Source organism: Crotalus tigris, unplaced genomic scaffold (genome assembly GCF_016545835.1).
Source record: "Crotalus tigris isolate CLP2741 ecotype Arizona unplaced genomic scaffold, ASM1654583v1 scf7180000019553.37968852642:3898890, whole genome shotgun sequence".
Lineage (NCBI taxonomy): Eukaryota > Metazoa > Chordata > Lepidosauria > Squamata > Viperidae > Crotalus > Crotalus tigris.
The window spans coordinates 3,205,952-3,229,451 of record NW_024097591.1 but is presented as its reverse complement, the minus strand read 5'-3'; the positions used below and the strand labels follow the sequence as shown (position 1 = coordinate 3,229,451).

The window sequence follows — 23,500 nt, the reverse complement described above, 5'->3', positions numbered from 1 at the left end:
CGGAAGAGAAGGCGTGACTTTGTGTTGAGTTGTGGGTGCAAAAGAGAAAGAGCGGGCGTGCAAAAACAAAACAAAACAAAACCCTCTCCTGGGGTCCTTTGCTCGCCAGAGCTCGAGAGAAGTGGTGGCTGGGTGTGCAAAAGAAAGGGGAAAGGGCCTGCAAACAAACAAACAAACCAATCAATCTCCGCTCGGGTCCCTTGCACGCCCAGCCGGAGAGAAGTGAATTTGTGTGTATATGTTTGTGCGTGTGTAAAGTTAAATGGGGAGATTGCAAAAACACTCGTGTTCCTTGCACGCCGGACTGGAGAGAAGGTGTGTGTGTGTGTGTGTGTGTGTGTGTGTGTAATGGGGCAGAAATAAAGGACCTGCAAAAACACCTCTCGGATCCCTCGCACACTGAACTTGAAAGAAGGTGTGACACACTGTGTGTAAACACAGAGAAAGTGTTGCATCCACAGCTTGCTCCCTGGCGAGCTCCCTGCGGCAGGGGCAGTCTACCGGACTCTGGAGGAAAAAAAAAAACAGACATGGCGCTCGAGCGCAGAACTAATCATCCGAAGGAAAGGCCGGGGATGATGGGCGCTGCTTCCCAGCCCTTCCAAAGGGCGCCAGTCAACCCTGCCTGGAAGGAGGGGTGACACCCCCGGCGGCCTTCCCTCCCCCACCCCTTTGGCTGGGCACACCCTCGCCCGTCCCCAGGGATAATTACTGTTTACGTGCTCGGCTGCTGGGGCACATGGGTCCTCACCCGGGGCTGCCACACTGGGCGGTTCAGGCAGCGAGACAGGCTTGGGGGTGGTGGTGTGGGGGCACCTCACCTGTGCCAGCTGCCAAACCCGCCTTCCTGAATGCCAGCCTGGGGATCCTCCCCCCCCCTTAGGGGCTCCTGGGCTTCTAATCTCCGCTTGCTAGAAGGCAGCAATTCCACAAGTGCAGCAGGCGTATCACCGTGCCCTCGTTCGCCACCCGCCCTTGTTCCAGCACCCACGTCCACATTGGGTTTCAGCTCCCAGGATTCCCAGCCAGCCGGTTCCTGCCTGGAAAACTGGAAAATTCAAATCTGCGTTCTCGGCGGTGGAAAGGGGGCAAAGAGGAGAAGCCGCCGAGGCCGCCACAAAATTGCTTCCTCTGAGCAGGGTGTAATCCTGTCTTTCCATCCAGGGAAGGAGAGGGATTTGCACACAGAACCAGTTTTTCCATTTCCCCAACCAACTGAGTCAAAAGCCAGGACAGGGAGAAAAAAAAAATACACACACACAAAAAAGACAGTGAAACTGACTAGACCTCTTTTACAGTTCTCTAGATTCTTAGTCAGACTCAGCCACGTATGATGAATAAAATTACGTATAAAATTAAATTATATACAGGCAGTTCCTGGGTTCCTCGGAAACGTGACCTTCATTAAATAAAAGCTTGCCGTGAAGAATCGATCATGGTTTGTTTTGTAACCGGGTTATCCTGGGGTGGCGGGGAGGGGTTGGGGCCTGTCTACTGTGTGCTGCCCTCTGCTGGAGAGGCCCTCCCCCTGCACCCCGCAAAGGCGGGCTGGGTCCTGCCCAATTTGGGGGGGGGGGTGGCAGGCTGTGCCAGCTTGCTTATATAACTTCAGTGTGACTCACCTGCTTTTGATCCCTGGGCTGGGTGTATTTTTAAGTCTGGGTGCCAGGAACATTGCAAGGAGCTGGCCCTCAAGGCCTGGGAAGACGAGAAATTCTGCGCCAAGGCAGGCTAACTGCAGCGAGCGCCCTTCGCAGGCGGAAATCCACCCTGCGGACGGACCAGGGGAAAAAAAGCCGAACGAGAAAGAGAATTTTAACAGAAAAGAACTTTAGAAGCAAGGAAAGGGTGGAAAGCGACGGGAGCTTTCTCCTGCTTTCCTATGCTCGAGTAGAGCCTCCCTGTTTAAGAGCAGTCTACCTCGGAACCTCTAAGTGCCGAGTGAAGGGGCAGAAACACCTCTTTTCCTGATCTGAGGTGCATTTAGAGACTTTGAATTTCCTTATTCCCTCCTCTTCCAGCCCCGGCTGTCTTTCCCTTCCTATCCTACCTCGCAGGGAGGTTTGCACGTGCCTGCAGCTGGCAGACCCAATCCCCAATGAAGGCGGCTACTCTAGTTTGTAAGAAAGCCGCTCTGAAGCCCAATCCGAAGGAGAAACGCGAAAATGAAACTTTGGGATGGCAACACAAACAGAACTACTTCGGTGTCGAATAATAACTCCGTTGTTTATTTTTAATCCCTTTTATTATTTTTAGAAATAACTCCAGGTTGCAAACATACTGGACTCACCTTCCTGCTATTTTAACTTAACAGGCTGCCCCAATTTTCAATGATTCTATTGAAGGAGGTTTTTTTTTTTTAAAAAAAAAAAAGTGCCAAAGTTTTTAAAACTTTGGAAGAAGTTTGCTGGCCTCATCAAGGCTACTTAAAAGGTATAATCTTCAGCCGCTCTTGTTATTAATTTCATTGAGGCCTTTAATGAGCTCTTGATGAAGTATCTGGAGGAGTGACACTCTGCTAAATAAAAGTCTTCTGCAGTCAAAACAAGAAAAATAATAATAATCAAATTTGCGAGATGCATTTTTTTTTTTGGTGCTGGGTGTGTTCTGCAATTTTTAAAGCAGGCAAAGATGTAGGTGCCTATAAATTTAATAAATTATGATCATTACCTAGAAGACAGCTAATTCGTTTTTCAGTTCTGGACCTTTATTATCCCCGTTTATAAATCTCAGGGTCAAATATATATACCCCCATTTTTCCTGGGCTCGGTCCTTTTTATTGCCACTGAACAATTGCACCTGCAATAAGCTTGTAAACAAAAGACCATCATGATACTAGTCCTAAGCGTGGCTCAGAATAAATCCAAAAGTTCCAATTCTGAGAGAGGAGCAAAGTGGCTGTCCTAAGTGAGACTTTTCCTAGTTAACAGTTAGCAAACCAAAACAGAAATGGAAGCGAGGGCCTAAGCACATTTTGCCAAGGATAAAAGTAAAAAACATAGGTATTTCCCCCCCCCCTTTCCAGAAAAGTTGGAAAAAGTAGAATGCTGGTCCTAGCGTGCCCTCCTGTGGCTGGACCAAGGAATGGCAAGCATCCCCTAATAATAAAACTAGGAATCTAAAAGAAAAAGTACGAAAATGATTAAAAAGAGAGCAGAACGCTTACAGTGACATCCTCTTTTTTCATTTCTAAATTTTGCAAAGTTTCCCCGGTGCCAAGAGATGCCCTCTTGTGGCAGAGTTGAGCAATGCAACGGGAAAAAACCCTTTAAAAGGGGTGCAAAAGGGAGTCGGCTGGGGGTGACACTTCGTTCCTTTGGCTGCAACACCACAATTCTGGGGTTGTCCTCAAATGTGGGGGCTGCCCCACCCTTAAGAAAGATGGGGGTGCAGATAATTGCAAGCAAAAATGGCTTGAAGGAAAGCTGGATGGAGTCTCGTTCTTCTATCATCAACCAACTCCTGCTGTACCACCTTCTGCCTCAAGGTGGCAGCGATACCAAGGGCAGCACAGCTCCCCCTGGTGGCTGGTGCCTGAATCAAGAACACAGCTCAATTTAGCAGTTACAAACGTCACGGATGCAATTGTTGGGCCCGGTTTTAGGACTTTCTTTGCCACGGCCATTAAGCAAATCACGCCGTTAAGCAAATCATGCCAGCCGTTGACCCTCCGTCCATCCGCGAGGACATCCATACCACCCCCCCGGCCCTTCTCTGCCAGGGACCCCCGCTCAGGGCAGAAGAGAATCCAGCGGGACGTCGCATTCGCCTAGCACGACGTCCCGCCGCAGGCTGCATTCCTTGTTCAGCACTTTGATCCTCAAGCTGCGCCGGGGAAGATCCTCAGGGCTGACGTCCTCAAAGTAGAAGTCTTCGTTGAAGATGGGGTTGCGGGTCCTCTTGATGACGGCGCTGCGCTGCCTTTGGCCCAGGCCAGGGCGCAGCTGCAAGGCCACGCAGCAGTGGATGTGGCGGGGGCTGCCCTGAGGCGGGTAGAAGCCTTCGGCGCTCACCAGGCGCACACGGAAGCTGGCTTGCTGCGGGAGATACTCGCTGGAGAGGCGCAGCTGCCCACCTTGGCTGACCGTCAGCGTCACCTCCTTGATCAGGCGCTGGTGGCAACGCATCAGGTCCAGGGGAAACAGAGGTGCCAGGGACCAGGCACCCGGCGAGATCCAGGCAGGATCGGCCTCACGGCGCAGACAGCAAGGGCTGGTGTCCGCAGAGCTGGTGTCCTCTGTGGAGAAAGAGCTGGGGCGTAGGGTTGCGCCAGCGTGGGGGGAACGGCAGGCCAGGCGCCGGCGGGGCCTGTAGCCATGGCAAGGCAGCAGCCCGCCAAGGGGACGGGTGGGCAAGGGGGAATTGTAAGGGGAGTTTTCTGTTGAAGAGGCGGTGTCGCTGTCCGGGCCTGGAGTGGGCTGCGGAAGCGGCCTCGTCTGGGGGGAGGAGAGCCAGACCCCCTGCCCTCGGTGGGGCGGGGGTCTGCTGTGGAACAGCGATTCCCGTCGCCAGGTGTTGGGGCTTTCAGGCAGGCACCCCAAGTTCATCGGGTTGGGGAGCTGGATGGTGGTGGGAGCGCCTCTGAGTCGCACACCGGCCCGGTGTCCCTCGTGCACTGCGGCGCCCTCATTTTTGACCGGCGGGGCTGATGCCTCGCTTGCCCTGGGCTTCCCAGCCGCACGCCGTCCTTGCAAGGTGGCGAGGTTGGGTGGGATGAAAAACGAGGGGATTGTGTCGGGGGTCAGCACGTTGGGGCAAGCGCGTTGGACATTGGGGGTCTTTCGCTTGGAAAACATCTCAGATCAGGCCGGGGGAAGAAAAGTCACATGGTCCCTTCGAGAGAGAAGCGAGAGCCATCAGGACGAATTCTGTCACGTCAATCTGGGAGGAAATCGAAGGAAAAACCCAGTTAGAACCAGTCGATCCACCTGCAAACAGGAGTCAGAATCAACTCAGCTTCCTGCGACCAGCTTCAAGGCCCGAGAAAAGCATCTCTGATGTTTTCGGACCTCATGAGGACTAGTGACTTGTTTGGAAACAACAACACTCCAATTCAAAAAATAAAAAAAAAAAAAAACCAACAAAAAATCCAATTTCTCCCGAGCAGCCTCTGCAGCTGAATATGGGGAAAAAAAAAAAAAAGGATTAATTCTTCAAAGGTGAGTAACCGCCCTCTCTGCTGGTGTAGTTTTTGGCAACAGGAGGAACCAAATAAATTAAAACCCGGAGAACTCGCTAAAGAAGCAGACGCCTCTCCTCCCTTTTCACGGTTCCTGGAATTTTGCAAGGGACACAAAACGTCCTATGTTTCACAGAAGGAAGAGAGAGAGGAAGAAGAAGAAGAAGAAAAACAAAGGGGTTAAGCTTTCCCCTTCTTTAAAAGAGTGTCCTTCCACTTTGGAAAGAGATCCAACAGGTGATTTGCACAACGGAATATGGCCGCTTGCCCAGGTATTATTTAAACACCTTTTAAGCTGTTGTCGGGGATTATATCCTGGGGACGAAATTCAGAAATGTCAGGAGGCGTGGAAGAGCAGACACGACAAACCCAGATACACAACTAGCAAGCATGTGAGACACGCCCACCTCCATCCCTCCACTTCCCTCACCCTTTTCTTCTTCTTTGCCCTCCCCTCCAGACCTGCTGACCCATTTGGCAGAAGGAGAGCGGGGCCTCTGAACACGCACAGAGTTTGGTTCTTCGCCCTTGAATCAGAAGCCGAGATGGGCAAAAAGATGCTTTGGTGGAAGGGCGAAAGACGAGGGGGGGGGGGAAATTCAAAGCTTTACAAATCTCTCAAGCCTCCCTATTTTATTTATTTCCACGCCTGACGTTAGAGCCACTTTGCCCAAATGTAAAATATCAGAGGAAGCTTTGGGGCAGAAGCAGAGCGAGAAGAAAAATGTGCCAAGAAGTTCAGGGAAACTGCAAAAAGTTGCCCTTTTTTTTACCCCACCCGGTGGCCTTGCAAAAGCCATAGAAAAAGGACTAAAATACAGATTTCTCCTTGCAAGGATAACGGGGCGCCTCACGTCCGCTTGTATGAGAAACCGTGCGCCCCTCCAGTTCCCAAATGACCCCCCGGGTCCCCATTTACCTGGCCTTCCTCCTCCTCTCTTCCTTCAACCCTTCCCCTGGGCCGCCCCCAACCTGCCTTCGTGGCATCCGAGGCGCCAAGCGGCACAATCCAAAGTTTCCATGTTGCTGTTTATCATCCGGAGCCTTTCGATGTCACCGGGGTTTGTGTTTCAGCCACAAACACAACAGTCGGTCGGGGGAGTCCCACCACGGTGACAACAGGTCGAAGTTCAACGCTTGTTTTCGGAAAAGCATCCCGGCTCAAAACTGGACCGCCGTCCGATGGGAAGCTGGGTGTAGCTCAAGAAAGCCGAAGAATTTGGACTGTGTTGAACACCCTCCTGGCGCCTCCATCGGGCTACACAATCTTTTCCTCCTGCTGTTGGCAGACTGCCCCTCTCCGATCAGGTTTTGCACACCACACAAGAACAAAAGGCCCATTCTTTGAAGCCAGGAGAAAGGTTTGCAAATAGTTGCAGGCCAGGAAAACACGGCACGCCTCCCTGCCGGGATGGATGGGTGCCGTTTTTGGCAATCCGACCGTTGATTGACTGGACTCTCTGCTTTGAAGCACGTGGTCGTTTTTTTGTTTTTTTAATTAATCTATCGTTGATTGCAACAACCGGTAGAAAAGAAACACTGCCGTTGCGAAGCTGGTGTGTGTGTGTGTGAGAACACACAACTTTTTTCCGTGATGCCCTGGGGTGAAAATTCAGAGCCAACCAACCAGACGTGAAAAACGTGGATCACACCCATTAGCGGCTTCATAATATTTAGGGGGAAATGGCGAGAGAGAAATGCAGCAAGTTGCGTGTTGTGGATAAATGCGCTATAAATACAGGCAGTCCTTGACATCACAACAGTTCCTTTAGTGACCGTTTCAAACTGAACGGCGCTGAAAAAAAAGCCGGTGACGACTTTTTTTTTCAAATTTATTTATTTATTTATGAGACTTATATACCGCTTTTAAGTGCAAGCACTCTCTAAGCGGTGTATACTAGTAAGCAATGTAGATATATATATATTTACATTGCCCCCAACAATCTGGGTCCTCATTTTACCTACCCCGGAAGGATGGAAGGCTGAGTCAACCTTGAACTGGTGAGATTTGAACCGCTGACCTGCTGAACACAGTCAGCTAAAGTGGCCTGCAGTATTGCACTCTAACTGCTGCGCCACCTCGGCTCATCTTTGCAGCACCCATGATCAAAATTCAAGATGCTTTTGGGAACGGCTCACATTTATGACGGTTGCGTGGCCCGGAGTTATGTGATCCATTCACTTCACAACCGTGTTTCACTTCACAAGGTCATAAAACAGGGCAAAAATGTCGGGCTCAACTGTAGCCGTACATTGAAGCCACTCCCATAAGTGTCTCTTATGGACTGTTGAGCTACAGAAATTCCTTTCCGAGTGTTTTTCCACCCGTTGTGCAACTGAGGGTCAACCTCTCTCTTATCTGACAGCATTTCTTCCCCTGGTTCCTCAAGGTCCCTCCCATATCCCATTAAACGTTCCCCGTTCTCTTTAAGAGACTGAAAATGCTCTCAGGATGCTAAATGTTTTCTTTTGACCCGCTGGGGGCTGCTTAGAGTGTGGTTGTCATGCTTTGTGGGTCTATATTCTTACCCATCCAGTTGCACCCTATATAAAAAAAACGAGACTCTGGAAAGAGTGCAGAGAAGAGCAACAAAGATAATTAAGGCGTTGAAGGCTAAAACGTATGAACAATGGTTGCAAGAATTGGGTATGTATAGTTTAAGGAAAAGGATTGGGGGGGGGGGAGAATATGAGAGCAGTCTTCCAATATCTCAGGGGTTCTTCCAGTATTTGAGGGGCTGCCCCAAAGAAGAGGGAGTCAAGTTATTCTCCAAAGCTCCTGAAGGCAGGACAAGAAACAACGGATGGAAACTCATCCTGGAGAGAACAGTGAGAACGATTAAATTGCCTTCAGAAGTTGTGGGTTTTTAAGAAGAGATTGGAGAGACATTTGTCCGAAATGGTGTAGTGTCTCCTGCTTGAGCAGGGGGTTGGACTAGAAGACCTCCAAGGTCCCTTCCAACTGTTATTCGTCCCATAAGGACGAGACCACCCCCTATTCAACATCAGGACCACGGACAGCTCCCCATTTAGCCATGAGCAAAACAGCTCAAAAGGTTGCTTCACCAAGATCAAAGACGATCCCCAAGCCCGATTTTAATCCCCTTCCTCTTGATCCTAAGGCTCTCTGGGAAGCGTTCATCATCTGAATTATACATATATATGTAGGTCTTTGGTTATTCGGGTTTTCTCCCGCGTCAAATTGGAAGTGTCTTGGCGACGTTTCGACGAAGTCTCATTCGTCATCTTCAGGCTGGTGTTTTCGGCTTCGTGCTTCTAGGAGCTAAGACCACACATTGCTCCTTGAAGCACGAAGCTGAAAACACCAGCCTGAAGATGACGAATGAGACTTCGTCGAAACGTCGCCAAGACACTTCCAATTTGACGCGGGAGAAAACCCGAATAACCAAAGACCGGAGAAGACTCTTTCTCCCCTTGCAAGAATCAAGAAGAGATCAAAAATCCCCTGGAAAGATCCAAAGAGGAACAAAGAATTGAAGACAGCCGGAGCCCAGTTTGAGCTTTTATTCTCAAAGGGGTGCAAATAACACCATCAGTCTGGGTTTCCCCCCCCCCCAAAAGTTGAGATTTCAGGAGAATCAGCAGGAGGTTATCACTGGATGGGAAGAGGTCTTGGCGTCCAGGTGGATCAAGAGAGCTGCAGCCAGGGAGATGGAGAGAGAGAGAAACGGATGAGGCTCCTGGAGGAGACATGGATGCCTTTCCCTTTGGCCACGTTGTCCATCACGTATCTCCAGAGCTTCAACCACACCTGTTGGACCCCCCTGCCCTGCAGGAAACAGAGACACCTGTCCTCCACCCAGCCCACCTGCGCTAAAAGGCACCTTCCAGGAGAAAGCCAGAATATGAGGAAAGGAAGGGAAAAGTCAAGGAGATAAACGGGGATTGCGCCTTGTGCGTTTTACTTTTCCTTCTGAAGGAGGCTGGAGAGGAGAAGGCCTCATAAGAGACTTTTCCAAGAGTGACAGCCGAGGGTCCAATTGAACTTGACAGGTAAACTCACCTGTGGCTTCTGTGTGGAGGGTTTGCGTGTCAGTGCTCCGCACAAGCCCAGACAAGAAAATCTTCTTCTCTTCTACTTTCTCCACCTTTGTTTCCACGAGGACTACAGAGCCCAGCGGGATGGGGCTGGAAGGGGAAGGAGGGGCCTGTCAGGGCAGTGGACGATGGATCGTGGCAGCTAAATCTCTCAGCTCCCACCCTTCCTTCTCCTTCTGAACTATCCACCCTGCTTGCTCTGCCTTTCTCAGCCCAAGATCATGGAGGAAATACAGACGAGGAGTAAGCCTGTCCTCAACTTACATCGGTTCACTTAGTGACGGTTTAAAATTACAACGGCGCTGAAACGGTTTTCACGCACCAACCCCATAATCGCATGATCAAAATTCAGATGCTTGGCGAGCGATTCATATTTATGACCGTCGCAAAGTCCCGGGGTCACGTGATCCCCTTTCACGACCTACTAACCTGCGAACTCACAAGCGTTGTCGCTAACTTAAGAACGGCAGCGACTCCCTTAACAAGTCTGGCGAGAAAGGCCGTAAAAGGGGCAAAACTCATGTCTTTTTACTTAGCGCGGGAAATTTTGGGCTCCGTCCTGGTCGTTAAGCCGAGGATTACCTACCCACTCAATTTGTGGGCACAAATCCTGGCTTACCTCTTGAAGTTCACGGAGAGGCTGGCGGTCACCACGATGCCGAAGGCGTAGATGCCGCAACCCACAAAGGTGTGGTCGAGGATGGCCGCCACGGCCCCGCCGTGCACGAACCTGGATTGAATCGGAAGAGGGGAAGGGTAACGGGCGGGGGAGGGGGAGAAAAACAGGAGGAAGGGTCGCAGCCAAGGAAGGAGAGAGATAAAAGAGAGATCTCAGCCCAGAGGAAAAAAAATGGAAAAACCTCTCTACAGAAACCAACATCTCTGGAAAATAAAAGGCAGGGGATCAGGGCTTTCCCCCCCCCTTACGGTCCCTAAATGAAGTCAAAGACTACCTGTACATCTGCAACAGGTCGTAAAAATAAAAGTGAGGTTATTAATGACCTTTGAGGTTGGAAGGAAAAAGAAGGGACAGAATATTTTCAAACTTGGGACTTATTTTATCAATAGCTGGAGAAACGAACAAGGAATTTAATTTGTATTAGTGAATGAGAAACTCAACATGTTAGTTGAATAATTACTTTTGAATTGTATTTAAAAAATCAATAAAAACTTCTCTCTCTCTCTCTCTCTCTCTCTCTCTCTCTCTCTCTCTATATATATATATATATATATATATATATATATATATATATATATATATATACACACACACACACACAAAAGAATAACTTTGAGGAAGAGCAGGAAGAGCTGCCCACCAAGATAATGGTTAGAAAAAAGAAATCCAGATCTGGGTTTAAATTCGGGATATTTCAGAGCAGTTACCAGCTCTTCATTTTCACCTTCCTGTTTTCCAAATTAAGTTGTACAGTCCTAAGGCAAAGGCCTGGAAAAACCAAGCACCCCTTTTTAATTTTCAAGTTTTTCCTGCCACCCAGCAAGAGGCTGACGATGGAGCTTCTCAAAAACATGAATTCCCTCGCCAGGAAGACACCGAAGGTGTGTCAGGAGACGTGGCCACCAGCAATTTTATTTATTTATCATTCAATTCGGATTTGGGGGATGCCCAAGTCCTAAACGAATCTGCCTGGCTCCCTTTCCTTCCACTGATCAAACCTGGGCATTGCTATTTATTAAAAGCATTTTATTTTATTTTTTTAAAAAAATCTTCAATATTAGTTGGGCCAGATGGCTTACAAAATGCCTGCACTTCCAGGCCCATCTGGCATTCCTCAAATTGAATTTAAGAAGCTTAATCGACAGCCTCGCAGTTCCATGGTGGGATGTTGGCAGTCCTCAAGATCTGACCGTAATTGAGCCTGCTGATTATGGCCGTCATAAAATGGGTCACTCAATGATGGAGAAATGGGAACCTGTTACAACTTGGAATCCTGGTCCTAAGTCCCCTTTTTCAGGCAGGTCGTAATTTCGAGTAATAATAATAATAAAGTTGGAAGGGACCTTGGAGGTCATCTGTCCAACCCCTTGCTCAGGCAGGAAACCCTATCCCATTTTAGACAAATGGCTGTCCAGTCTCTTCTTAAAAACTTCCAGTGTTGGAGCATTCACCGCTTCTGGAGGCAGGTGGTTCCACTGGTTAATTGTTCTGTCTAACCATAGTCCCTAAGCCGTCGGTCGTAATTCGAGGACTGCCTGTAAGTGAGGCATTTTCCCCTCAAATGTCAGAAAAGAGACTCGTAGAGTGTCTGACCGGATGTGCCCGTCCCAGCTCACCCGATCATCCCTTCCAAATACGATCCCGGCTGGAGCAGAACCACCATCCGTCTCTCAGCCCCGTTGTAAAACATGGCAAATTCGAATCCGTGACCTTCGGTGGCCACGTTCCGGACGAACAAGCAGGCCTCTTTCTGCTTCCTTGGGCTGTACACTGATTTCCTGTGAGCTACAAAGGCGGGGAAAAAAACAAAACAAAATGAGGAAAGAAAAAAAAAATAAAAAGAAAAGAGAAGTCGGAAATTCCCTATTTATCAGATTTTTGGTTTGGGGCTAAAAACAATCATTTCCCCTGGGGGGGGGGGAATTCTGAATCTAGAACATTTTGGGGAGGAGGTAAGTAGAATTGGTTGGGGGTGGCAGAGGGGCAACTGGAAGTTAAAATTTTAAGCCGGGCTATGGGAGAAAAGGGGGTGCCACAGAAAGGGTTTGACAGTTGGTGCAAAATTGTCCCCCAATGAAAACCGGGATTCTGGGGTTTCCTTGCCCTTCAGAGGGTGGGTCTAGTTGCTCTCAATTGCACGCACGCAACGTAACTTGGGCTAAGGATTCTGGGAGTTGATGTCCACCCATTTTCCAGTTGCCAAGTTGAGGAACAGAAACTCCAGATCTTCCTTCAAAGGCTAGCAAAAGGCCCTTCATAGGGTTGACACCCAAAGCTTTCCTCCTACACAACCCAATAAGTCATCTAAGCTGGAGTTCCTCAAGCTTGTCAACCTGAAGAGGAATGGACCTCAATGCCCAGAAGTCCAGCTGGGGGAGGTGGATACACCTGGGGAGCTGAAGCCCACCCACCTTCACGAGGTTGAGCAACCCTGCAGAGGGAAGGATCTGGGCGAACTAACTTGGGATGACAGATTTGAGGAGATGCCATCTTCGGGTGAACTGACAGCTGTAGAAGGAAGGCCCGCCTGGAAGGAACGGCGGTGGCCACCCGAGAAATGTTTCGAGTGGGATGGAAGGACTGACCTGGCATGCTGTCCACGGAGCTGTTGTAACTGGGAATGCGCTGCCACGATCCGTCCTCGGACATCTTTGTGAACTTCTGAAACTGGTCCATCATCTCTGGGCTCCAGCTTGAGTTGGGGAGACCGAAGTCCTTGAGACTCTGGTGGGGCTGTTGCTGGGAAAGGACACTCGCGCTGAGGGTCCCCACTCCTGCCCACAAGACCCTTCAGGGGCACCGTGGTGGGTTATTGGCAGGCCTTCAATCATCTCTGCCCACCCCATCAGGTCTCTTGGGCTCTGGACGCAGGAGTCTCCACCTTCTCTGCATCCTTCAGCATCTCCTCAGGATCTCAGAACCTTTAGGTGGTCCTCCAAAGCCAGGGGCAAAGAGCTTTATTTGGGGAGGGTGTCCCCCCTCCCTTCTAAGCCCTCCCCAATACTCACTGTGGATGTCCTTCTGAGGAGCAGACGAGGAGGTTGTACCAAGAGCTCTTTCCTCCATGCCAGAGCAGGAACCCTGGTGGCCATCCCTTTGACCGTCTGGTTGATGCTCCTCAGAAGACTCTGCATTCTGAATATTTTGACCCACTGCTCCCTTGAGGAGGGCGTCTTCTTCTCAGGAGCTCTTTTTTGGGCACAGCTCAGCTCCCAACAGCTTGGACAGACTGCGTCCTTCAATCAGCAGTGGAGGAACTTCAGCCAGGACCAAATGCCTACAGTTTCTCCCTTCCAGTGAAGACACACCCTCAAACCAGAAGGACCTGAAAAATGAGCTCATTTCATACCAAGACCTTCCATGCGTCCAGTCACCTGGTTTTAATCCCAGATCCGTGGGCATATTTTCACCGAGCACATCAAATAAGCAGCCGTTGCTCAACAGGTATTTAAGTTGTCCGTAGTTGCAAGAGACATCCCCGTAGGGGGAAACAGAGATGGTGTATAATTCCATCCAGATGTGCCTGTCTTGGGCCATCCCATTAGTAAACATCAACACCTCCCCAAGGACTAAACCAATTTGATTTGAGCACAGCCAGGGAGCAGAGACTTTGATGGTGGAAGCTGGTTGCCATCTCCCAAACCTGTGGACCACGATGGGGGGGGCACCAGGGTGGGAAAGGTCCCCATCAAGGGGTGTGAAACCCAGTCAGTAAGCAGCGTTTCCGCCTGGGAGGCTGAACATTATAGCTACCGTGGAAAACCGATCTTCCCAACCTCGCAACTACAATCATCTTCCACTCTTCGATGGGAGAGGACCATGTCCTCTTTTCAGCTGCAGGAAAAGGTCACCTCCCAACCGAAGGACTGAGCACCCCAAGGTAAAGCAGAAACATTCAAGCAACCTCAAAGCAACCAGCCTTCATCCAGGATCCAAGGTGCCCACCAGAACCACCCAAGGTCCAGAGACCAGCAGGGTGAGTCTCTAGACAAGGTAACTCCCAGTTGTATCCTGGATACATGGATGAGGTTTACCTGGCTGTAGCCATATTCCAGGAAGTTCTTCCAACTCTCGCTGGGACCTGGATTTGCAGTCATTTCTCCACCCTTAATTAAAATTAATGAATGACTGACCTGCAGGTGTTTTTCTCCTTAGCTCCCAGCTGGCATCAGGAAAATCAGGAAGAACGAGAGGACCCAAAGGTGCTTTTTTTCACGAGGCGATTGGACTTCCTTCGTTTTTCTTAGGACGTTTCGATTCTCATCCCGGAAGCTTCTTCAGCTCTGTCTGGATGGTGGGAAAGGAAGGATTTATGCTCCTTGCAAACCGCTGGTCACTTGCCTCCTTTGAGAGAGTCGTTGAGGCCACTTGGAGGTTTACCTGTGTCCTCAGGGTCACCTGAGTGGTGCAAGTGGCTGTGGAGCCTTCTTGGAACTGCTAAAGGACTGTGTGGTAGACTGGAGATCAACCCACTACCTCACTCAGGTAAACCTCCAAGTGGCCTCACGACTCTCTAAGGAGGCAAATGACCAGTGGTCTGCAAGGAGTATAAATCCTTCCACTCCCCACCATCCAGTCAGAGCTGAAGAAGCTCCAGAGATGAGAAGCGAAACATCCTTCAAAGAAAAACAAGGAAGTCCAATCGCCTCGTGAAAAAATCACCTTTGGGATAAACTCTGACCTGGATGACCAAGAATCTCCAAAGACAAAAGAACCGGCATTTACACAAAGACCGAACAAGAGCAGACATGCAAAGTTGAAATCCATTTATCTATCCTCTATCTCATTTATCATTTAACATTTATCATTTATTCATCTATCTCATTTGCAATCGCCGCACTGCTCCTCAAGGCAACACGTGAAACACTCGTGTAAACGTAGGGCAAACGTAGCACCAGTGTCAACAATTCTTCCACGAGGCACTCAGGAGGCTGGGCAAAGAGGTAGGCATTTAACAGGCACCCCAAAAGGCATAAGCTTCTGCACCCCACAGACTGCCAGCAAACCCACGGAAGATGCCCAGGTCGATTGCAAGATGCTGATTTTCAGCACCTGGGCAACACCTCCCTTTTCAGGTGAGTGACCAGGTATGCTGCCCTCCTGGACATCACAGCCCCTGGTGTCCCCCTTCTTGAAACCAACCCCCAAACCATCCCCAAGGTTAAGAAGCCAATCCAGATAAGAGTCTGGAGTCGCTCATGAGTTGGGTAGCCCTATAAATCTAATACAATTAAAATAAAAAGAGAGCTGAACTAGATCCAAAGCTGCCCAGATGCCATCAGATCCTCCCCCACCAAACCCAGGAGATCCCACAGGTGGATTCTCCCCAAATCAGCCCAGATGACTTTGCAAAGTTTTATAAAATGCTCCACAAATCCCCCCCTCCCTTCTAGCATGGATGACGTTACCTAGCTGGTCACGCAACATCTGCAAAGGAAACCCACCCAATTCAGAGAACCAACCCCTCCAGTTGCCTCCTGAAAAAGCACAACTGGGACACCCATCTTCAAGTTGCCAAGTTGACGAACACAACCCCGGACGGTCAGATCTTCCGTCAAAGGCTAGGAAATTGGTCTCACTCCAATTTAGGTGTGGTTGACAGCCAGAACTTTCCTCCTACACAATCTGATGGGCATCTAAGGTGGTGTTGCTCAAGCGTGACAACTTGAAGACGGGGCGGACCTCAACCTGGTGGGGAAAATATGGGGAGCTGACCTTCACGAGGTTGAGCAACCCCGCAGAGGGAAGGATCTGGGCGAACTAACTTGGGATGACAGATTTGAGGAGATGCCATCTTCGGGCGAACTGACAGCTGTAGAAGGAAGGCCCGCCTGGAAGGAACGGCGGTGGCCACCCGAGAAATGTTTCAAGTGGGATGGAAAGACTGACCTGGCATGCTGTCCACGGAGCTGTTGTAACTGGGAATGCGCTGCCACAATCCGTCCTCGGACATCTTTGTGAACTTCTGAAACTGGTCCATCATCTCTGGGCTCCAGCTTGAGTTGGGGAGACCGAAGTCCTTGAGACACTGGTGGGGCTGTTGCTGGGAAAGGACACTCGCGCTGAGTGTCCCCACTCCTGCCCACAAGACCCTTCAGGGGCACCGTGGTGGGTTATTGGCAGGCCTTCAATCATCTCTGCCCACCCCATCAGGTCTCTTGGGCTCTGGATGCAGGAGCCTCTACCTTCTCTGCATCCTTCAGCAGCTCCTCAGGATCTCAGAACCTTTAGGTGGTCCTCCAAAACCAGGGGCAAAGAGCTTTATTTGGGGAGGGTGTCCCCCCTCCCTTCTAAGCCCTCCCCAATACTCACTGTGGATGTCCTTCTGAGGAGCAGACGAGGAGGCTGTACCAAGAGCTCTTTCCTCCATGCCAGAGCAGGAACCCTGGTGGCCATCCCTTTGACCGTCTGGTTGATGCTCCTCAGAAGACTCTGCATTCTGAATATTTTGACCCGCTGCTCCCTTGAGGAGGGCGTCTTCTTCTCAGGAGCTCTTCTTTGGGCACAGCTCAGCTCCCAACAGCTTGGACAGACTGCTTCCTTCGATCAGCAGTGGAGGAACTTCAGCCAGGACCAACTGCCTGGCTGAAGACACACCCTCAAACCAGAAGGACCTGAGAAGTTTGCTCATGATTCCCTCCCCCCCATGATGTGAGCCAAGACCTTCCACAATAAACTTGGGTACAATCATCTGGCCTTAATCCCAGATCCGTGGGCATATTTTCACCAAGCTGATAAAACAAGTATCATGCTGTTGCTCAACTGGCATTTAAACTGTCAGTAGTTACAAGAGTGATGGCTAGTGGTGCGAGCAGAGATGATGTACTGCGCGTACAGTATTTCTCCACCCAAATTAATGAATGACCGTATGCAACAAATTTTCATTTTTAATATATGCTTAGTGTACATTTAAAGTGACAATAACGATTCTATGATTCTATTCTATTCTATTCTTTCTAATTCTATATTCTATTTTATATTCTATATTCTATTCTATTTGGGATATGGAGATGGTCTCCTTATTTGCATCCCTCACCTGTGGCCATTTTTCTCCTTAGCTCCCAGCTGGCACCAGGAAAACCAGGAAGAACAAGAGGAAGTTATGCAAATTGGTTCCGAAAGATAAAGCAGGAACAGACCCGTAAAGAGTAGTTGGATTTATCGTTCTCATTTGCAATCTCCTGGCTCTTACTCAAACCAACAGATGAAAAGGCTGATGTAAAAGTAAGGTAATGTTTAACAAGTGTCAATAACTCTTCCACAAGGCACTGAGAAAGCTGGGCAGAGATAGGAATTTAACAGGTACCCTTTATGTCTTTCCTGTCTCCAGAATTTCCTATCTCAAAAGGCATCTATAGCTAACTAAAGTGCTTCAAATAAACAGAACAACACAATATTTGCTTCTTAGCATCCCCAAGGGATCACTGGGTGACATCATTAGTGCTAGGAAGGAAACGGAGTTTGCTGACAACGTTATCTAGTCGGGTCACGAAACGTCCGCAAGGAAACCCGCCCAGTTCAGAGAAACCCCCCCCCAAGGACCCAAAATTTGGACCCAACCACAGTTGAAATATAAATATACCCTCGAAAAGCCAAGAAAGGGGGAGGGGGAGTTCGAAAACAGCCAGAAAACACCCATCAGGTTTTAGAATTAGGGCACGAAGCTCAGATCTGCAAGGTGACACGTCGGCAAGAAATATAGTTTTTTGGATTCACGGCCTCCCGCCTCGCTCGACAAAAGACGGCATGCCAAACCGGTGTGGGTTGCATTTTTTGGGCACGCTGTTGTTCCAGCCTGTGGTGCAAAGAGGGCTGGAGAGATACCGGTGAAACTCCTTTGAGAATGGCTTGCGATAGAGCTGTCCTCGGGCAGCCAGGCGGCCAGTTAAAGGGAGCTGTGGGGGTCCCTTGCTTTCCGGAGAAAAGAGTCGGGCTGCAGTTCAATAAAGAGAGCTAAAAAAAAAAAAAAAAAAAAAAAGAGGAGAAAGGGGGGGGGGGGGGAGAGAAAAGCCCAAGCTAGGAAAACAGGGCATTATCGAAAATTGAATCAGGCAATCGGGGTAGCCACCTCTAATCTACATTTCTTAAAACCTGGAGGGCTTTCGGCCATGCTGCTTGGAATTCTGGGAACTGGAGTCTGGGGAGGGGGGGGGAAATCCAGGTTGGAGAAGGCAGATTGAAGTGACTCTGCATTATCTATACTTACCAGTGGCCTGTACGTAGAGGGTCTGCTTATCCACACTCCACATTTCGCCGCTCACAAAGATCTTCTTGCCCTCAACTCTGTCCACCCTGCTGTCCACCCTGACCACGGAGCCCAAGGCCACGGGGCTGAAGGAGGGGGAAACATGCAAATTGTTACAAGACATTGGCCTGTTTCTTTGTTCCAAACTTTAACGAATCCATTCAATTCAATCCTCATTTTTTCTTCTTCTTTTCCTTAAGGCACTGACCTCTTGTAGTTTAAGTTGAGATTAGCGGTCATCACCCAGCGGCTGATGTGGAAGGCGCTGGCCCCTAGTGTGGTGTCCAGGATAGTGGCGATGGCACCACCGTGGGCGTATCTTGAGAGACAAAATAAAACAAAACTGAAAAACGCTCGAGGAAAGTGGGAACCTGCAAACTCAAAAGGGTGAAAATGAGGAGGGATTTATGCCCGTTTAAAAAAAAAAAAAAAAAAAAAAAAAAAAAAAAAAAACAGGTTGGGGAGACTATATGGTGCTGGGCAACCCTGTCTCCATAGATCCCATGCCAGGGGACGCTCCCAAGAGGTCCACAAGGATATTTATTAAATTTATTTGCCGCTTGTCTCGCTACTAGGTGACCTTGAGCAGCTTGCAAGGTTAAAAAGAATAAAACAATCATTTTGTGTTATTTAAGGGCTGCAATCGGATCATTGAGCAACGGAACTTCGCAGCTTCACAGGAATGGTCTATTCCAGGGCTGCCCAACCTTGTTAACTTGAAGACTTGTGGACTTCAACTCCCAGAATTCCCCAGTCAGCACAGCTGTTGTGCCTTGTTAACTGCACAGCTGGCTGGGGAACTCTGGGAGCTGAAGTCCACAAGTCTTGAAAGACTCCTGGTCTATACCCAAAGCGAGACCTTCAGAAATGGAGTCGGAATTTGGAAACAGGAAGAGGATGTGATGTCAGCCTCCTCCGTTTAAGCCCAGGTCTTACATTGTCACTAGGAAGGAAGTCCAACTTGTCCCCCAACCGATTTATCCCCCCAAAACAGCCGAGGGCAGGATTTTAGCCTGAAGCATCATCTCTCTAGCAATATTATGATTTTTTTTACAAACTGGATTTTTTTTTTTAAGACTTACCCTGAAGGTCCTTCAAGGTAGGGCCCTAGCTGGAAGAAGGACGCCATCCTCTTCTCCGAAAGATTCAGGAACATGGCGTACTCAAAACCCATGCCTTCCTCCGTGACACATCGGAGGAAGAGGCGGTGCTTATCGTTTTGTAATTCCGGCTTTGGGTCTCCTTCTGCAGGGGCGGCAAAAAAAGCAACGTCCGTCAGAGGTAGAGCCCCACAAGAAACTATACGGAGCTAATCCTCGGGATTTTCAACCAGAACCCAGCCCGAACTTTCAACTGCTAAGAGAGACAGTTATTAATCAATGTTGCCCCGTTTAGTGACCTCTCTCGCCAGTTGGTCAGGGAATCCCTGCAGTTTGTTAAATTAGTAACACGGTGGTTAAGTGAAACTGGCTTCCCGCATTGACGGGAAGGTCACCAAAGGGGGGCCACGGGACACTGCGACCGTCGTAAATAGGGGTCAGTTACCAAGCATCTGAATTTTGATATCACGTGGCCCTGGAGATGCTACAGTGGTCACAGGTGTGAACAACCGTTGAAGTCACTTTTTTTCAATCTGGTTTTAACTTCAGACGGTCACTAAACGAACGGCCGGGTGTCGAAGGCTAAATGTGCCATTTTTTGGGAGGGGGGGATAGGTCAGAGAAAGGAAGCTGCCCTTTCGCCTGCCACAAATTCCTCTCAGTAACTTCGGCGCAGGGACAGATTAAAGATTTACAAGCATATTAAGAGAGGGGAAAGAGAACTAAACCTAGCCACCCATTTTTAAAATTTACGGCGCTGAGAGGCCGGCTGAAGGGACCATGGGGAGTAAAATTTGGAGGGTGAGGTGGGGAGAGACCAAATAATCTGGGTTAGGCAAGGCAGGGCTGCTCTTTGCTCTCCCTTTCAAAAGAGAAGGGAAATGGCGTAAATCTGCCACAATTAACTCCTTCAGCTCAACCAGGCAGGACTGTGTCAGACTGATTGATTACAGGAACACCCAACAACAAACCCATAATTTCAGAATGATTGAATTTAGGATTATGTTCCAGGGTCACCAAAACTTTAGCCCTGTTTCAAAGGTTGAAATGCTGCAGGCGGGCAGGAGCTTGCCTGGAATGTAATCAGAAATACTCCTGTAAGAGGGCAGCTTTTGCCAGCTTCCGTCTTTCGTCATCTCCATGTATTGGTTGAACTGCTCCATCATTTCTTGGCTCCAGCTAGGATTGGGGACAGCCTGATCTTTATTTGTCTCTATTGCATATAGCCAAGCCTGGAAACAGAAAGTGGACATTAGAACATGGAACAATAAGGTGGGGACCTTGGAGGTCTTCTAGTCCTGCCCCCAACATGGCTTGTTAGTCAACTAACTGCAGAGGGGAAAACAGTGGCCCGGAGGACTTACACCCAACCACTTAAAACAGGCCTCAAATTTCTGAAGCTCACCTGCTCCGATCATTTGGAAAAGAGGTATCGGTTTGTGTCACCCACCAAACATGGCTTACAACAGGGGTGGGCCACTCTGGACCCTTAATGACCTGTGGACTTCAGCTCCCAGAATTCGCAAGCCAGCCCAGAATTCTGGCTCAGGAACTCTGGGAGTTGAAGTCCACAGGTCGTTAAGGGGCCAGAGTTGCCCACCCCTGGTTTAGAAGCTACGAAAGCCAGCCTGATGCGTTACGCTAGAGCCAATGGAAACAAGCCACAATGCAGATGAGCAGTAAAGCATGCCAAAAGCTACAGCGTTTATCAGAGAACCGGATAAAACCACAGCATGCACCATAAATCAAAGTTATTACCCGAAACTAAAAAAAAAAAAAAATAGCAAATGTTTTCCGGGTTGGTTAAGAAAAAGATGGATTGACGGGTTGCCAATTCTTTTGATACTTACTCCTGAATCTCCCTGTACCTTGTGGGAGAAACGGTGGACGACCCCCATGGGGGAAATTGTGTCCTGCGCCCCATTTCTAGGGGTCACGGAGCAAGGGAGACCCCTCCATAGCCTGGCCCAGTTTCGCAACATGACTTGTGTGACCCACTCCTTGGCAGCTAAGTTCAGCGCTTCCTCCGCAGGGAACCACAATGCAACAGAGGAAAACGTCAGCGCTACTTCTGTCAAAAGAATGTGGGTAACAGTTTCAGCACAACTATCCCGGATCCAGCTTTAATCTGGTTTCTAAAAGGAGACCTTCTCCCCTCTCAACTTCGCTGTCTCCCCCCACCCTGCTTCTGGGTTGTCACGGACTCCATCTACCATCTTCCCCAGCCAACAGGCCAGATGCAGTGTTTGTGAGCTGATGGGGAACTGTAAGCTCGTCTATGCGGGCCACAGCAGTGTTTTGGGGAGGGGAGGCCTGTCCTAAGCCAAAATGGCAGAGGGTATTTGGTGAAGGTCAAGCAGCCACCTCAGCCACTGAGCAAAGTAGCAGTGCTGGGAGGGCATAACTACTGCCAGCTGGCTTTGACCTTCAGCACTTTTCCGGTGTCCCCTGTTATAGTTAGATTGATTTGCATTTGGTAGACCGGGTGCTCCACCCAGCAGAAAAGATACATATATATTTTCTGTTGGGTGGAGCACCCGGTCCACCAAATGTAAATCAGTCTGTTCTGCGTTTCGCTCCAATATATGCATTTATATCTATCCATCCATTCATTTATTCATTGCTGAATCAGAAACTGATTCTTCCCCACCTGTTTCAGCCCTGGAGGGCAGCTGATCTCTGACTCTGCAACCTTCTAGATTTTTTATTGCATATACATACAGTTTCCGGATTTCCTATACGTATACACTGTGTGTGTGTGTGTGTGTGTGTGTGTGTGTGTTTGTGTGTGTGTGTATACACACATACATACATATTTCAGGTTGGCAAATATACACAAACACACACCTATATACACGCATACATATATACACACATACATGCATATATATGTGTATATACATACACACACACACACAAATATATATATATGTACACACACACACATATATAATTTGAGGTTGGCAAATACACACACACACACACACACACATATACATACATTCAAATTTCTTTTTTGTTGACTTAAAGAGTTGAATGGGAGGCTAGAATAACTATTTCAAGCTTTAACTGTAATATAGCAAATAAAAAAACCAAGGTGCATCAACCAGACCCGTCTCTCCGGAAAAAACTTACCACACACACATATATACATATATATGTTGGTACAGCTATCTAATTACAAACACAATATATATGCCATATACATATATATATCATTGTATACGTTCCGTATCTGTATTTTATATATATATGTATATGTATATATATACATCTCCATACATAGCTGCAAATACCCACCCACTATGACTGTTCCATCTTTTCTACTCGTGCCCCTCAGATGCAACCAGAATTTTCTTTTTTTAAAAGGAAGCCCAAAGCCTCTCGTAGCATCACAGGGATTCCTGCCTCATTCACGGGTCGGGACCGTTTATCAGCGACCGAAGGCAGCAAAATAAGGATTATTTAAATGACCTCCTCAGTTGGGAAGGCCGACCTCGCAGGGCCGTCGTTCCTCTCGGCGTGACCTTTGAACTCCGACCCCCACCGACCACCGCGCGCAAGACTCACCTCCGTCGCCCTCCCCTCTCGAGAGCAGAATGAGCCGGAGGCGGCGCCGACGCCGGCTCCTGACGTCACGCGAGGGGCGTGGCCACACGGCGTTCTCGCGGCAAAGAACTTGACGGGGGTCTCGTTTGGCCACGTGTCAGTTTTGAAATCGCCCGCTCCCGCCCAGGCCTTCTTTGGCTCTGAGGGACTGTCAGTCAAGGCGACCTATCCAATCAGGAGCTGTTCCGCCTCTTCAGTTCCTCCTCCTCCTCCCTTGGCCTTAGACGTGCCAGTCCGGCCCAACAACGCGCCACTCCAATGACATTTCAGCTCGTGCCTCACGCAAGCGCTGCTCCCCTCCCATTGGATAACCTGAACGCCAATCTAGCGTGCCGTGACGAGCCACGCTCCAACCTTGCTCATCAAACCTTCATGCCTGACTCATCCGGGCACTTACGTATCCAAGCGGCTTCTCTGATTGGCCCAGGGGAGTATCAATCGCCACCTAGTTGAGCCCATCCCCACCCCTTTGCAGAGCAAAAAAATAATAAATAAATAAAAATAAAAATGCTTCTTGCTCAGACTGGAGCCCTTTGCACACGCTCAGAGGCCCCAAACCCTCATTAGTTCAAATACTGGAGACAAAAACAGATCACGGGGTTGGCTTCCTAAGCCATTTATTTATCCCG

General features: G+C 49.1%; 3 protein-coding genes across 8 annotated transcripts; all 3 read right to left on the bottom strand.

Annotated features, from left to right (window-relative positions):
• Window positions 1-2,205: 2,205 nt before the first annotated feature.
• C2CD4D (C2 calcium dependent domain containing 4D) lies at window positions 2,206-6,651 on the bottom strand. Of its 3 annotated transcripts, none has more exons than XM_039363471.1 (2): window positions 6,156-6,545; window positions 2,206-4,881 (listed from the first exon to the last, which is right to left on the bottom strand). In XM_039363471.1, exon 2 carries the CDS (start codon window positions 4,794-4,796, stop codon window positions 3,732-3,734), a length of 1,065 nt encoding a protein of 354 aa, XP_039219405.1. In that variant the 5' UTR covers window positions 4,797-4,881; window positions 6,156-6,545; the 3' UTR covers window positions 2,206-3,731. The 3 variants fall into 3 exon arrangements, 2 of the variants coding, with proteins under 2 accessions (XP_039219405.1, XP_039219404.1); XM_039363470.1 differs by having other exon boundaries at window positions 6,099-6,543; XR_005559141.1 differs by lacking the exon at window positions 2,206-4,881 and adding an exon at window positions 4,889-5,116 and having other exon boundaries at window positions 6,099-6,651.
• Window positions 6,652-8,677: 2,026 nt separating this feature from the next.
• Window positions 8,678-16,391, bottom strand: LOC120316967 (acyl-coenzyme A thioesterase THEM4-like). Of its 2 annotated transcripts, none has more exons than XM_039363164.1 (6): window positions 16,230-16,391; window positions 15,807-15,960; window positions 11,534-11,702; window positions 9,858-9,968; window positions 9,204-9,328; window positions 8,678-8,837 (listed from the first exon to the last, which is right to left on the bottom strand). In XM_039363164.1, exons 1-6 carry the CDS (start codon window positions 16,353-16,355, stop codon window positions 8,779-8,781), a joined length of 744 nt encoding a protein of 247 aa, XP_039219098.1. In that variant the 5' UTR covers window positions 16,356-16,391; the 3' UTR covers window positions 8,678-8,778. The 2 variants fall into 2 exon arrangements, with proteins under 2 accessions (XP_039219098.1, XP_039219097.1); XM_039363163.1 differs by lacking the exons at window positions 15,807-15,960; window positions 16,230-16,391 and adding exons at window positions 12,503-12,656; window positions 12,926-14,204.
• On the bottom strand, window positions 16,030-23,337 carry LOC120316966 (acyl-coenzyme A thioesterase THEM4-like). Of its 3 annotated transcripts, none has more exons than XM_039363162.1 (7): window positions 22,833-23,337; window positions 21,113-21,333; window positions 20,335-20,494; window positions 19,245-19,407; window positions 18,371-18,481; window positions 18,124-18,248; window positions 16,030-16,457 (listed from the first exon to the last, which is right to left on the bottom strand). In XM_039363162.1, exons 2-7 carry the CDS (start codon window positions 21,242-21,244, stop codon window positions 16,402-16,404), a joined length of 747 nt encoding a protein of 248 aa, XP_039219096.1. In that variant the 5' UTR covers window positions 21,245-21,333; window positions 22,833-23,337; the 3' UTR covers window positions 16,030-16,401. The 3 variants fall into 3 exon arrangements, with proteins under 3 accessions (XP_039219096.1, XP_039219094.1, XP_039219095.1); XM_039363160.1 differs by having other exon boundaries at window positions 16,030-17,870; window positions 22,833-22,975; XM_039363161.1 differs by lacking the exon at window positions 22,833-23,337 and adding an exon at window positions 22,563-22,744 and having other exon boundaries at window positions 16,030-17,870.
• Window positions 23,338-23,500: the final 163 nt, after the last annotated feature.

What these genes read in the sequence shown, in the direction of transcription:
- C2CD4D (XM_039363471.1), bottom strand. Translation starts at nt 4,796, where the DNA reads ATGTTTTCCAAGCGAAAGACCCCCAATGTCCAACGCGCTTGCCCCAAC.
- LOC120316967 (XM_039363164.1), bottom strand. Translation starts at nt 16,355, where the DNA reads ATGCAGAGTCTTCTGAGGAGCATCAACCAGACGGTCAAAGGGATGGCC. An exon ending in TATTTGGAAGGGATGATCGG is followed by an intron (nt 9,969 to 11,533) that starts GTGAGCTGGGAC and finishes GATTCAATCCAG; the next exon opens with GTTCGTGCACGGCGGGGCCG. An exon ending in CCTCCACACAGAAGCCACAG is followed by an intron (nt 8,838 to 9,203) that starts GTGAGTTTACCT and finishes CCCTGGCTGCAG; the next exon opens with CTCTCTTGATCCACCTGGAC.
- LOC120316966 (XM_039363160.1), bottom strand. Translation starts at nt 21,244, where the DNA reads ATGTTGCGAAACTGGGCCAGGCTATGGAGGGGTCTCCCTTGCTCCGTG. An exon ending in TACCTTGAAGGACCTTCAGG is followed by an intron (nt 18,482 to 19,244) that starts GTAAGTCTTAAA and finishes TTGTCTCTCAAG; the next exon opens with ATACGCCCACGGTGGTGCCA. An exon ending in CTCAACTTAAACTACAAGAG is followed by an intron (nt 18,249 to 18,370) that starts GTCAGTGCCTTA and finishes CCCCTCCTTCAG; the next exon opens with CCCCGTGGCCTTGGGCTCCG.